The sequence below is a fragment of the Anopheles coluzzii genome, chromosome 2, assembly GCF_943734685.1.
Source record: "Anopheles coluzzii chromosome 2, AcolN3, whole genome shotgun sequence".
NCBI classification, from domain to species: Eukaryota; Metazoa; Arthropoda; class Insecta; order Diptera; family Culicidae; genus Anopheles; species Anopheles coluzzii.
In genome coordinates, this window is record NC_064670.1 from 114,609,022 (window position 1) to 114,623,387 (window position 14,366).

Here is a 14,366-nt window from a genome sequence, read left to right on the forward strand (position 1 = left end):
ACAGTTTCAAACAACTCACTCACTGTCATTTCCATATGTTTTTTTTGGGACGGTATGAAAGGGAACGGGTAGGGGGCGGCCCGGTGGGTTGATAATTCGCGAATTGTGTGCCACCGGCATTTTTGCCATCTATAAATATTTACCTTCCCCGTTCAGGCAGGAAGGCACGGAACAAGCAAGGAGCTGTGCAACTGTATCCATCCTTCAAGAACAGCCTTATCGTGTTTCCTTTCGTAACATCGCATGAAAACGAAAGGAGCAAGTGTGAGTTTTCCCGGCACAAGCGAAAGAAAACTCTCCTGGGCTGGTAATTTTCCACTTGCTTGTACGATAACCGAGCGGAGCGGATCGTGTACCCGGTGTAGCGAGAGTGGAGGGCACTCAGCATCATCATTCCACACCATCACTTCTTATCGCGCCCGCCGCTCGACGTCCCGGGGCTTTCGGATCCCACCGGCCACCAAACGGGCCTGCTCCGTGTGCTTACGTCGAATATCCTTATCAGTAGCGAGACGCGTGTGCAAGCAAACGGTCGAGAAACCGTCGTCGTCGTCGTCGTGCCTGTGTCTGGTAGCGAGCGAGTGATCAAAAACAGTGAACAGAAAAAGTTCAGGAAGATATCCACGGCTCCCTCCGTCAAATCCGTGGCTTGGTTAAGGTTTCTGTTTCCTTTCCGCTTACTTCCCCACTACTTCCTCCATTGTGTGCTGTACTGCTGAGAGCGTGTGTGTGTGTGTGTGTGTGTGTGTGTGTGTGTGTGTGTGTGTGTTTAAATGCACTTTGCGAATCCCCAGCGAGACCAACTAACACGATGCGCGATGTAATCTGCTGAGCGAGTGAGCAGTACAGTGACTGTGTGTGAGTGTGTGTGTATTCAAGGTTAAAGGAAGACACACGGGAAAACGGCACCGCGGGTTGGGTGCAGTCGAGGATACTGGAATTTCCCGTCGGTGCAGGCAGTCATCATCAAACAGCTCGTCTTCTTAGTTCAAGTGCACCGAACAAGGGAACGAAACTAAGAGCAACAGTGCAGTAGGTTTGCTTTCGGTTCGCGTTCAAACACAAATGTTCCACTTTCATCAACTGCTGCGGCATGTTTCAGGTGAGTGAGCGGGTTGGGAAAGGCACTATAAAGCCCCATTATTGTCAAGCCAACCGGTTGCGCATCGCATACTTTGCAAAAGACACAGGAACAAAAACCGGTTCATGCAGTTTCCTTCTAAATTCTTTGTAGGGTGAAAGGTCCATCCTAGTAGCAGGCGTGTGCAAAGTGTGAACGAAATCAGCAGTTACCTAGCAACATGACGCGTGTTGTTTCGTTTTTATTTGGTCCACCGTACGGGAGCAGGGGACTCGTGTTAATCTGAAGCATAATTAACACAGCGAACCCCACAGACATTTGTCAGAAGAACGGCGTGCCCAAACCTAACACATATTTGCGTCTCGCAGGCAGGCAAGGCAGAAAGGAAGGAACAGAAAAAAAGCCTCCAACGGCCAATCTTTGTCTTCTGACGTATATTTGCAGCCTTCGTTCGTCTTGCGTTCCGGCGTAAGATCACGTTCGAACGGCGAGAAGAGCGCGGAACGTCACAGCACAATCTTATCAGCCTCCTATTGATTGCGAAGTATTGCGTGTGTGTGTGTGTGTGAGAGAGAGAGCTCACCCCATCCCCGAACACACCCCAAACTGGCCAACACATTCGCCCGAGCAGGGAGAGAGGGGGGCGCACAGATTTCGCGGATAGATATTTGCTATATAATGCCCCCCATGGTCAGGCAAACGGCGCCGCCGCCGACGACGACGATGACCCGACACTGTACCGCACCACTTGAACAAGAAGCCTTTTTACGATTTAGATTTTTTCCTTTTTGCGTGAAGGGGCAATCATGCTCATTCAGACGATTGAGCAACGATTAATAAGATGCGTCATGTGTGTTTTCGTTGCTGGCTGGCTGTGTCTTCCGGTGGCAATAGAGATAGACGAATGAAACAGAGAGCAAACCTAGACGCTAATCAATCAATGAAGCCCACTGCCGAGGGGGTGGGTTGTACCATCAGCGACATCTTATCGATCGGTCGTGCTGGTGCTGCTACGCGTAATATAAGGTTTTTGATGGCGCCATCATCCTCAATACAGCTCAGCAGCTAGATGGCTGTATGGCTTTAGTCAACAGTTCGGCCTCATAATCTGATCAGAGTAGGCCCCCATTCGCCTCCCACAACACAAACATGACCCATCCAGTAGGCCGCACTGGCAGATGTGACAGATAAGATATTTATTGGGACGAACCAACCCGCCGGGTGGCGTACCAATCGTTGCCACTTGTTGTGCAAAATGTGTAGCCTACGACGACACCGACAAATGTTTGCATTACTCCGAAGCCTTTTACGTTCTTTTTTTTTTGCTGTTGTTGCTCACAGCCCCTATCTGTTGCGAGAAATGAGATAAAAACCGGGGTTGTGTTCTTATTTTGTCAACGTGCGCTTGTTGTTCTCGACGCTTACTTTTTCGCGACAAACAAATGCTTTGCAAACAGCTTTACCCTCCCCTATTCCTCTTTTCCGCTTGCAGGACTCCACCACCACACCACCACGCTCCAGCATGCCCTGAAAGCGCAGCAGCAGCAGCGCCGCCAGTTCGGTAGCGGCGCGCGGGAACAGCTGCGCCGCGTGCTCGTCGTGTCGAAGCTGACCCGGCTCGAGTTTGAAAAGATCCGCGAGGAGCAGCTGAGCGACGAGTGTCTGGAGCAGAGGATCCGCGACCGGGGCACCGACTACGACGCGCTCAAGTACTACCACCACCTGCACAAGGACGTCGAGCGGCAGGTGGTGCGATCGTTCCAGCAGCACGGCATCGAGGTGCAGGTGGTGAACCGGATCACCATCCACAAGGACGCGCTACAGTGGGCCGACCTGATCGTACCGATCGGGGGCGATGGGACGTTCCTGCTGGCGGCCGGCCGGGCCAGCCCCTTCTTCCTGTCGAACGGGAAGAAAACGCCCGTCGTTGGGTTTAATTCGGATCCGCGCCGCTCGGAGGGCAGGCTCATGCTGCCGAAGCAGTACTCGGTGCGGGTGGACGAAGCCGTCCGGCGGATCATTGCGCAAGACTTCCGGTGGATGCATCGGTCCCGCATCCGCACGACGCTGGTCGGTGCGGCCACGACCGAGCGACCGTCGCCGATGGATCTGCACGAGTTCCATTCGCAGCCGGTCGAGCATCAGGAGGTAATGTCGACCGCACCGAACGGCAAGAGTCGCATCCTGCCCTATCTGGCGCTGAATGAGGTAAGCATAGGGAGGAGATTAGGTTTGACCAGCGGAATTGCACACTAATGCGCTACCAATCGCGTTTGGCAGGTTTTCATCGGCGAAATGCTTTCGGCACGCGTGTCCCACCTGCACCTGCGCATCGACAGCTCGGACGTTACGACGAAAACGAAAAGCTCCGGCCTGTGCGTCAGCACCGGCACCGGCTCGACCTCGTGGCTGACGAGCATGAACCGGCTGTCGACGAACAACGTGAAGGATTTGCTAGCGATCGTGCGCAAACGGACGGGCCGGACGGGCAGCCCGCTCGACACGATCGATCCCGAGTCCGTGTCGCAGGAGTACAACGATAATCTAGTGTTCGCGCCCGACGACCCCCGGCTGTGCTACTCGATCCGCGAGCAGATCTGCGTGGGCGTGTGGCCGAACCCGAAGGGGCTCGAGTCGCGCGGCTTCGCCAAGGAGATATTCGTCAAATCGCGCTGTGTCGATGCGAGTAAGTCGACGGTTTGGGGGTGCAGCACGTTGGTTTCGGTCTGATCGTTCGGGTCTCGGTTTGCTTTCCTGTTGCAGGTCTCGTGATAGATGGTAGTATTGCGTACAACTTCAACGATGGTGCGCGTGCCTTGCTGGAAGTGTATCCGGAAGATTCGCTGCTCACGATCGATATGGATGACTGATTGATGGGAAGTTTGCTTTTGTTACTTGTTACTGGACTGGACTGTTTTTATTCTTTCGAAACTTCGCACATCGCACGAGTTCCCGAGCTCTTCCTGGCTGGGATACCACAAAAAACGCTTGATTGTATGAAAAAACGGCCCCTTAATTGTGTAAGTTATTGCAGTGATGCACTACCGAACGGTGGTGCAGATGGTGCATTTATTTATCGACCCCCCTCTTCTCCTTAACCCCGCCCCTACCACACGTACGCGCACGCGAGCACGATAGCGTATGCAATTATACTGTAAGTAGAAAGTGTAATAAATTTGGTATCATTTTTTATACATATACATATCGCCTCCTCTGCACTGTTCTATTCTTTTCCTCTTCCGTTCATGGTCACAATAAGTGCGCACGAAAATGCTCATACGCAGCCGCATACGACTTAATATTATTATTACGCCTTTCCTTCAATGCCGCGGCTGGTGGTGTGGAAGGGTGGACATTGTTTGTTTACCTTCTATTCTGTCGCACTGTGTTACAATCACTAGCAACAACGCCGTTATCAGTGAATCTTTTGCCTTCAGACGCCGTGGCTTCTGCTTCCGACATCCATCCGACGGCTTCCTGGGGCGCTTGGTAAATATTATTGATATTTGGTAGAGCAAATGGAAGCGTCCCCATCACCACTCGCCGCCCTCTAGAACCTAAGCTAAGCTAATTACGCACACTTTGGCTGGGCGTGTGTAAAATCATTTCCCCTCGCCCGGGTCAATAACAAGATTTGCAGCAAGATTATGCAGTTCTTCGCGCGGGCCGATTATTTCGGCGTAGTTCTATGTATATATGTTAAATATTAAGTGTGTATGAGATCAGTGTGTTGAGCCGCAGTTTCAGTGATTCAGCGAGAGCTTAAAAAACGTTAGTTTGGCGCGAGTACAAAGTACCACGGTGGTGGAATTTTTAACAGATATAAAAGTGTACACAGCGAGTAAACTGTTCCTTTCCGTGGGATTAATATTAAGGTGGTTTCTGCTTTGATACATATTATACTCGAAGAAGGGGGTTATACAACCTAATAAGTTTATATAGTGAGAAGGTGGAACAACAAGAAAAACGTGGGTTGCTTCGATTCAATACTGAGCGCAAGCAAAGATTACCCACTGACACACATTCTCAACAAACACACACACACACACGCACACACGACGCACAGACACGTGCGAAAATTCAACAATAAATATGGACTTTGGCTTCTCCGTCAATTCCTTGGTTCGCGAATAATAACCCGTTTGCGTGAGGCGCGACGCTACACTACTACGCTACAGTAATAATAATATGCGAGAGAGCAACACGTGTTTGGAGATTCGTGTTGAGTGGAGCGTGGTTCGATCAACAGCTTAAGTTCGATCCGCCTTTTTTTAAGTATTCGTGAATGGCAGTTTGCGTACGCAAAGGCTCAATTCTTTACGTCCTTAAGCATCGTCGCTTGGCCGTAGTGTTGAATGTTAATATCACAGGGCGATTGCATCCACGGTTCACCGTCCGCCTGCATCGGGAGCGTTCGTTTCAGGACGATCTGGAAAGAATAATGCGTAGTTAGTTGATTTATATTTATAGCATATAAATAGGGTAGCTGTACCAGTTTCCGGCAGTGTACCTGTTTTCGGCGGGGTAACTAAAAACATGAAATCATCCAAAACGCGTTGTAGATTGTCTCGACACATTTTTTTTTCAATCGCTCATTTGCTATTCATATTAGAAGTTTCACAACATTTCCTTGCATATTTTTCAAAATATCACACAAAATGTGCAGAGTTCAACATTTTTCGGCAGATTTGCTGTCAGCCAACAGTTCGGCAGGTTTCGTTATAAAGAGAACCAGAGCAGTAAAACAATGTTGTTTTTGTGTTCTTTACGGAAGATTCTATGGGTGCAGAATTTATGCTAGCCCGCTTGGAATTTTAATATCACGAAAAACAAGTAATTATTCACTTTAAATGTTGCCAAAAATACGTACACGGTAAATGTAGATTTTTGACCGATCAATGCTGTGGGCTCCTGCCGAAACTTGAAACACTTTTGATTTTGCACTTAATACAACATTTCTTGTATCAAATAATACCAATGTCGCTATACATAATCCAATAACTTAAGAGAAAAATAATAATTTCCAGTCGGAGCCGTACTCTATTGTCATCAGACTAGCCCTCTTTGCTGCAATGCCTACTTTGTTTGTAACTCACATCAAAGAGACTTTAAAAACTGCCAGCAAAAACGACCAAAATGGGCAGCTTAAAATTAATAATTTAAGTGCTTTTCAACACCAATCTTTGGAAAGCGAGAGTGCAAAACTGTTTTAAACATTTTTGTCTACCTATTTGCATTTATAAAAACATTTACATAATACGATAGAATGTCGTTCAAAATAACGTCACTTTCATGAAAAATATTTAAAAATTGTTCGTGTACGAGCAGTTTTTGTGTAACTGCTGCACTAACCGGCCCAATACTGGCACAGTTACCCTTATAAGATACTTACGCGCACACTTTTTGCCTGCCCGAGGCGGACCGGCTTGCTGAGGCCCACCTGCAGCTGAGCTATGTGGAAGGACGAAACCACACCGAACACCTCCAAAATGCCGTCGGAAATGCTGTGAATTTCCTTCATAATGCTGTGCGTGGGAGAGTTTTTGCTCATCTCTAAAAAGGGACGAAAGGTTTGGTACAATTACTGTTTGAGCTGCGCTGCTTCGCGACGGATTGCATACCCCATAGCTTAACGCCGGCACCCCAGGAATCGATGTTCAGAACGACGACGGACTGCAGGGACGGTAAATCGATGCGCACACCGTCCAGGTACAGGTCCAGGTGCTTCTCCAGCTCCACACAGTCCTGCTGCACCACTTGCTGCGTGCCGAAGCAAAGGTACAGTAGCTAGTAATGGCACGAAGGCAAATGAGCAATTAGAAACTATTCACCAGCCAATCATCCACTTACACTTACCTTGTTCACAAACCGGCTACTGTACAGATAGAACGAACTTTCCCGCGCCTTGTGGAAGTTGAGTGTGACCAGCGCGTCCACCCCGACCGACAGATAGTTGTACATGTAAAAGTGGCGCGACTGGCTGAAACCGGGCACGTGAAACCTTGCCAAGCTGGAGTGTGTGTTGATTTCCGCCAGCCAGCGATCCAGCTGTACCGTTTCCGCCTGCGCAATGCGCGTCAGGTAATCGATCGGATCGAACTCGTCCGGCCCTTCGGCACCCCATCCGAGCACGCGCGACAGATCGTTGCCGGTGCCGAGCGGCAGTATGGCCACCTCCGGATGTGGCTCAACCTTCATCTGCAAGATGGTGTTCAGCACCCAGCCTACTGTGCCGTCACCACCGGCAACCAGTATGCGGCAGCGGGTGGGCGCCGCGTGTATAGCCCACTGCAGGGCCTCGTGCGGCCCGTGCTGACCGAGCTCGAACACCTGCAGCGGATGAAGGATGCCGCGCATGAGGGCCACGACCTGGTCGGCACCGCTGCTGCCGGATTTGGAGTTTGCTAAAACGATACGATGGCGTTACATTGGAGCTGGAACAAGCCGCTGCCATTAGTTTTCAACTCAATCAATACACCTACCAACCACGATCAGTGGTCGCCAATTCGCCTTCCATTCGGGCGGTATAATCCCGGTCAGATGCACCTTCTGGGCGACTTTACTGCGCGACGCCAGTATGCATTTCGGCGGAAAGATCATCTCCTTGAACGGGCCAAAATCGCACAGCGTCGAGGACACCTCGCTGAAGCACTTATCGTGTGCCATCCGCTGGCACCAGGCACACCGCTGCCCGAACAGCCCCAGCTCCGAGGTCTGATCGATATCCTCCCGGCACACGCAGCACTCCGACCCGAGCGGCAGATTGCCCTTGACCCACAGGTGCCGACAGGTGGAGCCGTCGTCCGCCCGCGTACGAATCCGTAGCTGCTTGCAGGGGAACTTCTCGTCCGCCTTGCGCACGCACCCGTTGTCGGAGCAGACGCCGCAGCTTTCGCAGAAATGCCCATTGGAGGACATGGACGTATCGCACACGGAACAGACGCAGCTGCGCGCCAGCAGCTTCACCGACTTCCAGGCGTGGCGGCGGCAGTTGTCCGGTATGTACACGACGTCCTCCTTCAGGAAGTACCGCCCGGCGAGCCACATCAGCCCCAGCCCGAGCAGCACCGACACGAACAGCGTAAAGCTGAAGTCGAGCATTACGCCAGTATTCGAGAACGGACGCAGCGAGAAGCGCATTAAGGGGGTTCGGCTGACCCTTAAGACGACCACCGTTTTGTTGTTGTTGTTGTTGTTGGGCTCGCAACAGTACGTAGAGAAAGGGAAGGAAAGGAGAGAGGTGGGCCGAAAAAGGGCGCTCCTGCACGGCGATTACTTTACTTTACTACGGCTACTGGGACCGATCTCGCTGGAATGTTGGTGAGCGTGTTGCTGCTCCTGCTTGCATGCACACAACCCCCTTGGCCACTTTCACCGGAATGCAAATGATGCTGGTGCAGTGCTACTGCAGATGCACCTTCGCTTCGCTGGTTTGCTTGGTGCAGTGTGCAACTTTACTACCGTTGCGATGGTACCGATGCACGTGCGGATGATAAGCATTGAACAACACAGCACCAAAACACTAAACACTATAGTACCCGTACAGAACAGTCGTTCCTTGTTTTTTTTTTTTTGTTTCTTTTTTTGCGTGGGAATAATACTGACACACTTAGCTCTGCGTAAGTGCAACGGCGTAGAAAATGCAGCCCAGCTTTCGCCCGTGCTGGAACACGAACAGTTGATGTATGTAAACAAACCAGATGTGCACTGCGGTCGACCCTACAGGACATTCGGTTGACGTCCAGGCTAAATAATATTAAAAGAAATCATTTTATTTTTGGAAATATTCCATATTTATACATATGTATTAGATAGTACAGGATAATTAGCGTTTATTAGATTTATTGTGTGGCGACTGATACGTAAATAACGAAATAAAACCTTCATTGGTTGAAAGTGGGAAGCTTTCACATCGGTTTAGCACCCCTGCACAGAAACCCTTCAATGTGAAGGGCTACTACACTCGCACAAATGAAGCTCACATGTTGGTTGAATTTCCGTAACGAATAAACTGATTTTTAGGTAAAACAAATCGATTTCAAACAATTATTTACTAATTGTGTTCAACTTTGCAGAACAATTTCGATCACCATCTTATGTAAAAGATAAAAAAATCATTGACTTAAAACACCTAAATATCTTTTTTTGTAGTTTTCTATATATTTTTAAACAGTTTTGGCATAATATTGAGAAAATGATTCATTTAAATGAAAATGAAAATTATTTCAAATCTTTTCAAACAATAGCTTCCAAGCAGCTCTTAATCAGCTTCAGAGCGTGAGCAGCTTTTAAACAGCTTCTTAGTAGCATTGCGATTGAAGCAATCAAACAACGTTAAGGAGCCGTGACAAGAGCACTTATTTTACAGAATTAGTTATATTTACTTTGTTTTAAATTTTCAAATCAAACTTTATTAAAAACATGCCCGAGCGCCACAGATTAAGCTTAAACGACTAGAAAAGCGAATATCTTTAGAAAAAAAACGAAAGCTCCATAGGTTCATTGGTTTGCTCAATTGATGGCGTATTACAACTCATCATTATATTTCTGTCCTTTTCTTACAATGTATTTGCCTAACTTCATCTAATCATGGCGTATAGAACCAGCGAAAATTCCAAGCAAAAATCTACATGAATGGTTACCAACCACGATCAGTGGTCGCCAATTCGCCTTCCATCCGGGCGGTAGTAAGACGCGTGGTAAGACGCGAGGGATCAACCACCAACGACCATTACTCAAATCTCATTTGCTTCAGTACACATGGTTCACATTGAATCGTATCGCCGTTCTAGTTCTAGCGATGCATGCGATCAATGCGAAACATACAAAAGTACAGAGGAAATGATGAGAAAGCTCTCAAAGCGAAGAAAGCTCCGCTGTGTGGCTATCACACCAACAGATGGCGCCATCAGCTTTTATGCTATTTTTAGAATGCATGAGTCGTTTGCCGTCTGCTGAACAGTCTTTTTATATTCCGTTTAGCTTAAGAGCATGAGCCGTTTAGAATCCTTTTAGTGGTCGTTTAGTGGTTTTATGGGCTTTGGGTGTAATCAATCTGTGAAATTGTAAATTATTCACAATCATGTACGATGGGACAGAACGCCTGCAGTACGGCACTGCACAAAACCATACAGCTCGCATAATTGCATGGCAACATCATCTGCATAAGCTGCGCAGTAGAAGCGCATAACAACTCGCCATCTATCAACGCGCAATCTAGCGGACAATGCACCTTCAACACAAACGGAGTGATTTATTTAAAAAAAATCATTTCCATCTCGCGTCCTGAAGCTTCTTCCGACTTCCACAAAGCGCTTGACCTCAAGCATGATGACCTCAGCATAATCACATATCTGCTCACACATTCACGTGAAAGGCAGCATCCTACGTTTTGCGATATGCCAGGCCTGGCTGTACGACGGCTTATCAGCCTGTTTCCCTACGCCACAATTAAGCATTACGAGTTCGCGGAACGAGCATGAAAAGCCAAAATAAATGCTCGAAACCAATATTGAGGTCATTAACATTCGGACCGCTACCGATCGCAACCAATCCAAAGCTAACGGGCCAATACATTTGAACGACACAGGTCGCCAGAGGGTAAACGTAATCGGACGATGGTTGAAAGACAAAACGACTAGCACGTTTCTACTCCACCGTGGCTGCGTGTTGATTTTTAGCACCAACGAGACTAACAAAGAATACGCGATGTTTCGGATTTCGGATCTTACGGGTACGGTACGGTGCGACGCTGATAGCTGTAGCTGCTGGCGCTCGAAACTCTTCTTCACTCCGCTCCACTGGAAGATTACAACCATTGCCAGTGTCCAGATTGCGGATGCGTAATTCATCTTGTTGTGTGTGTGGCAGAAGTGGCAGAATGCGCGATTCGGTAGCTTTGTGCTTCACGTTCCGGCAAGCATCATAATTCGACAGCGACGCGTCTTGGCCGCGATAAGATAAGACGCCGCCGCGCACCATCCGTCTCCGTACACGGTGTTAATTGCAAGTCAAAATCACACTCACCTCGGCATCAGCGTCTCCATTCGGCCAGAACGGATGCCCGGACTGACCAGAACAACCTTGGCTTCTGACTTTTCTGGGGCTTGTGCATGCATTGGGCCGGAGAAACTACGCCCTGTGGTAGTAAAAGCCGAGATCGAAATGAGGTCACCGGAAGTGGTACTTGCGTCAGTAGCGTTTGACCAGATTTGGAGGAGAAGTCTGGTAACGTAATGCTGATTTTCTGCGTTTCTGTAATGAAAGAATTAACCTTCCAGCATGAACCATTCACTCTCCAGAAAGATCACGTGCTTGTAGATCCTCCAAGTGGAAGCGCAAAACGTGCTCAATGAATGATAGTAGCACCGAAATAGCTGGCCCACTCCCTAGGCAATAAATATTATGGCTTTATCTGATCGATGAAGAATGGTGACCATTCGCCCAGTACCTGACACCCACCGAATGTGTTTGTAGGCTGAACATCCTCGAAAGGGCGATGGCGCCAACGGTTCCTTGCGTGACAGTATCAAACGCCGTGGTATCAATGCCGTGTCCACTATCTTCCGTCCATATGCTGTCCGAGTTGGGTCGTAGGATGGGCTCGTCTCTCCATGGTAACTGGCCCCTTGAGCCCCTTCCTTCACACACACACATGGACTTCTGCTTGATAAGATTCACGTGCCACGCACACGAAGCTTTGGGTGATCCCGTGCGCCGTACGCCGGCGGGCGAGGGCGTGTAGTCTTGGCGATGCTGCCGATGGGAGCTGCCGGTAGGCCAAAGAGCAACCGCAAATCGTTCCCGGTAATGGGAGCAAAGGCAAAAAAAGCATTAAATCTCAGAATTAAACGCGGTTGCTCACCTATATTTGTTCCAGGTTGTCTAGCTGGTGGTTGGGGCGAGGGTTTGAGCATTTTGATAGGGAGTTAACTGCTCATTAGCATAAGACATAACGCCAACAAGCATTCGAATTTCCATGCCAAGCAGTTGGCGATGGATGGGTAGGTGGAGGAAGGTCGAAGCGTATTAAAAATTATACTTTCAAAGCGAACCGAAAGGATGAGAGGCCAAAGACATCCTTCCTTTCGGATATCAGCGTTGTTAATGAAGAGCCACAGTGCTCTGAAGTCCTTTTTTCCTTAGAAATAACAAAAAATGGGATGCGTGGGTGAACGTTCAACGCTGTATTGTTGGAATCATTGCTGAATTGTTGAATAATGTATCGTTTCAATTCAATGATACTGCATCCAAAGGGTTCGTGTGAGACGAGCATAAAGATTCGCGTGTTGATGATGCTGTGGCTTTAAGACATTGCGTTTGATTTGAAGTATAGTTTAAATCTTCCCACTTCGTTACTAAAATTACTACGCATTACAGCATCGTTGAAGGAGACATTTTCTGATAAGGGATCATGCTTCGGTTTTTGCTGAATCTTAGTTATGGCTGGATTTTGTTTCGTTGATGTTTACATAACATTGGAAAATCCGTTGATAAGTCACGTAGACTCACGTAAACTGTTACACCGAGGACGCCACACCTCTATGGACACTTTATTATCAAACGTAGGCATGATATGGTTCAGGCCTGTGAAAGTTTTTTTTTTTTTTCATTTAGAACATGCAGGTAATGGACACTAGATACACGATTAATTATAATTAATAAGATCTACCACATTCGTGTCTATGAATTCCATTAAAATCTTTGGGATGTCTAGGAGTTGCTTGCAGCATGGTGTGTGGATCACGTTAGGCTCACGTTAGGATCTCGGAACTCTAGAAATCAGATCGCAGAATTAAGTCCTGGATACAGACGAAGTAGACTGCCTTAAATAATCGACGAACATTAACTACTGACAAGATTAAAGCCCACTAAAACTCCTCCTAAAGACAGGGCCAACTAAAATGCATGTCTGTGGATGAGGTTAAGAATTAGCTACTATGGAATCATTTATGTGACTCTTCGTCCGTGCTATTCTTTGTATGTTACGTTCGAACAGTTATAGTACAGTGACTAAATCATCGATGAGCTTTTGCCTATCATGCTAAACTCCCGAAGTACTACCAACCTGAACAAACCGGCTCTGTTATCTCATCCGAAAACAAGAACCTTAGACTGCAACGGACGATCACAGCGCGATACGGTGATCGCATTTTGCGTCTAAAGAGCATTCGAACCCAATTCCGGGGCATCGATTTCGCAACAGGTCCCTCCGCCTGTGCTGATGTCATGCCTGGTTCGATCCGGTCCCAATCGGTTCCAGGCCACCTTCCGTGACATGTTTCAGCAAGCGCCTCCGCGCGTTTGTAGTCCTTCAACTTCAACCCACCGAACGGGATGTGTGCGATAAGAGCCGGTCGGAACAGGCGTAGTGGGAAGTCGTTGCCCCCGCAAATGGGCGGGTTTTACCTCCGGTCGCCCGAAACATCTGACGTCTACGCCCGCCCGACCACTCGCACACCCGATGGGCTTGAACTTCGTAAAGCGGCTGATGGCCTTCGCTTCCATTGAAGAATGGAAGCGCGCTGGTTGTCTAATCGGTTTCGTGAGAAGCATCACACTATGCGCTACGATTGAAGAAGATTCGCCGTCTTCGAACAAATCAATGGAACCTATTCCGTCAGCACAGTTTGCCAGCAAGTCTGCCTGCCGTGGGTTATACGGTGTGATAAGGGTGAGAAGGAGATGTTAACATAACTAGACCACGAACGGCTCACCAGCGTTGTACGTCGTATTTTTATGGTAAAATTTTCCACTGTAAAAACTTTCCACTCCATTACCGGAAACTGGATCCAGTCTTTACGGTCTAGAGGTGTTGCGGTACTTGATAAGGGGAAGTTTGAAGATGGCATGGGAATAAAAATAGCAACACTTGGACGCTACAAAAAAAGAATCACGAATCGCATTGTTTACTGCGTCGCAAGTCTACCGGTGGCGATTTATGCGGCCACACTTTTATTAGTCTACTTACACAGTTTTAAAGCTCTTCATCTGAATGTTATTATCTCGGTCGGGCGGGGTTTCGACGAATGTGTCTTGGGTTGTAAAAATTAGTCACCTGTAGCGCCGGTCGGTTATTTGAAAACTTTTGATTGCACACAGATAATAAGCACGTGGGCTGATTGTCTTGGCAGATTTCGGTACGATACCGTGTGTCACCCTGACAGGCGAGCGCTGACAGATGGTCAAAGGTATCTTTGATGTCTTGCAATCATCGGTGCGACACCGGCGCGTAGCTAGCTGTAGCGAATGCAACTGCCCATTGTGGATGTTTCGATGCTTTCGT

The 14,366-nt window shown here is 48.3% G+C and overlaps 2 protein-coding genes across 2 annotated transcripts; one reads left to right on the top strand and one right to left on the bottom strand.

Annotated features, from left to right (window-relative positions):
* Positions 1–62: 62 nt before the first annotated feature.
* LOC120961706 (NAD kinase 2, mitochondrial) lies at positions 63–4,281 on the top strand. Its single transcript, XM_040385689.2, has 4 exons — positions 63–1,102; positions 2,574–3,289; positions 3,362–3,767; positions 3,845–4,281. Exons 1-4 carry the CDS (start codon positions 1,066–1,068, stop codon positions 3,949–3,951), a joined length of 1,266 nt encoding a protein of 421 aa, XP_040241623.2. The 5' UTR covers positions 63–1,065; the 3' UTR covers positions 3,952–4,281.
* Positions 3,996–8,803, bottom strand: LOC120961704 (diacylglycerol kinase epsilon). Its single transcript, XM_040385687.2, has 5 exons — positions 7,564–8,803; positions 6,938–7,485; positions 6,703–6,868; positions 6,474–6,634; positions 3,996–5,510 (listed from the first exon to the last, which is right to left on the bottom strand). Exons 1-5 carry the CDS (start codon positions 8,219–8,221, stop codon positions 5,391–5,393), a joined length of 1,653 nt encoding a protein of 550 aa, XP_040241621.1. The 5' UTR covers positions 8,222–8,803; the 3' UTR covers positions 3,996–5,390.
* Positions 8,804–14,366: the final 5,563 nt, after the last annotated feature.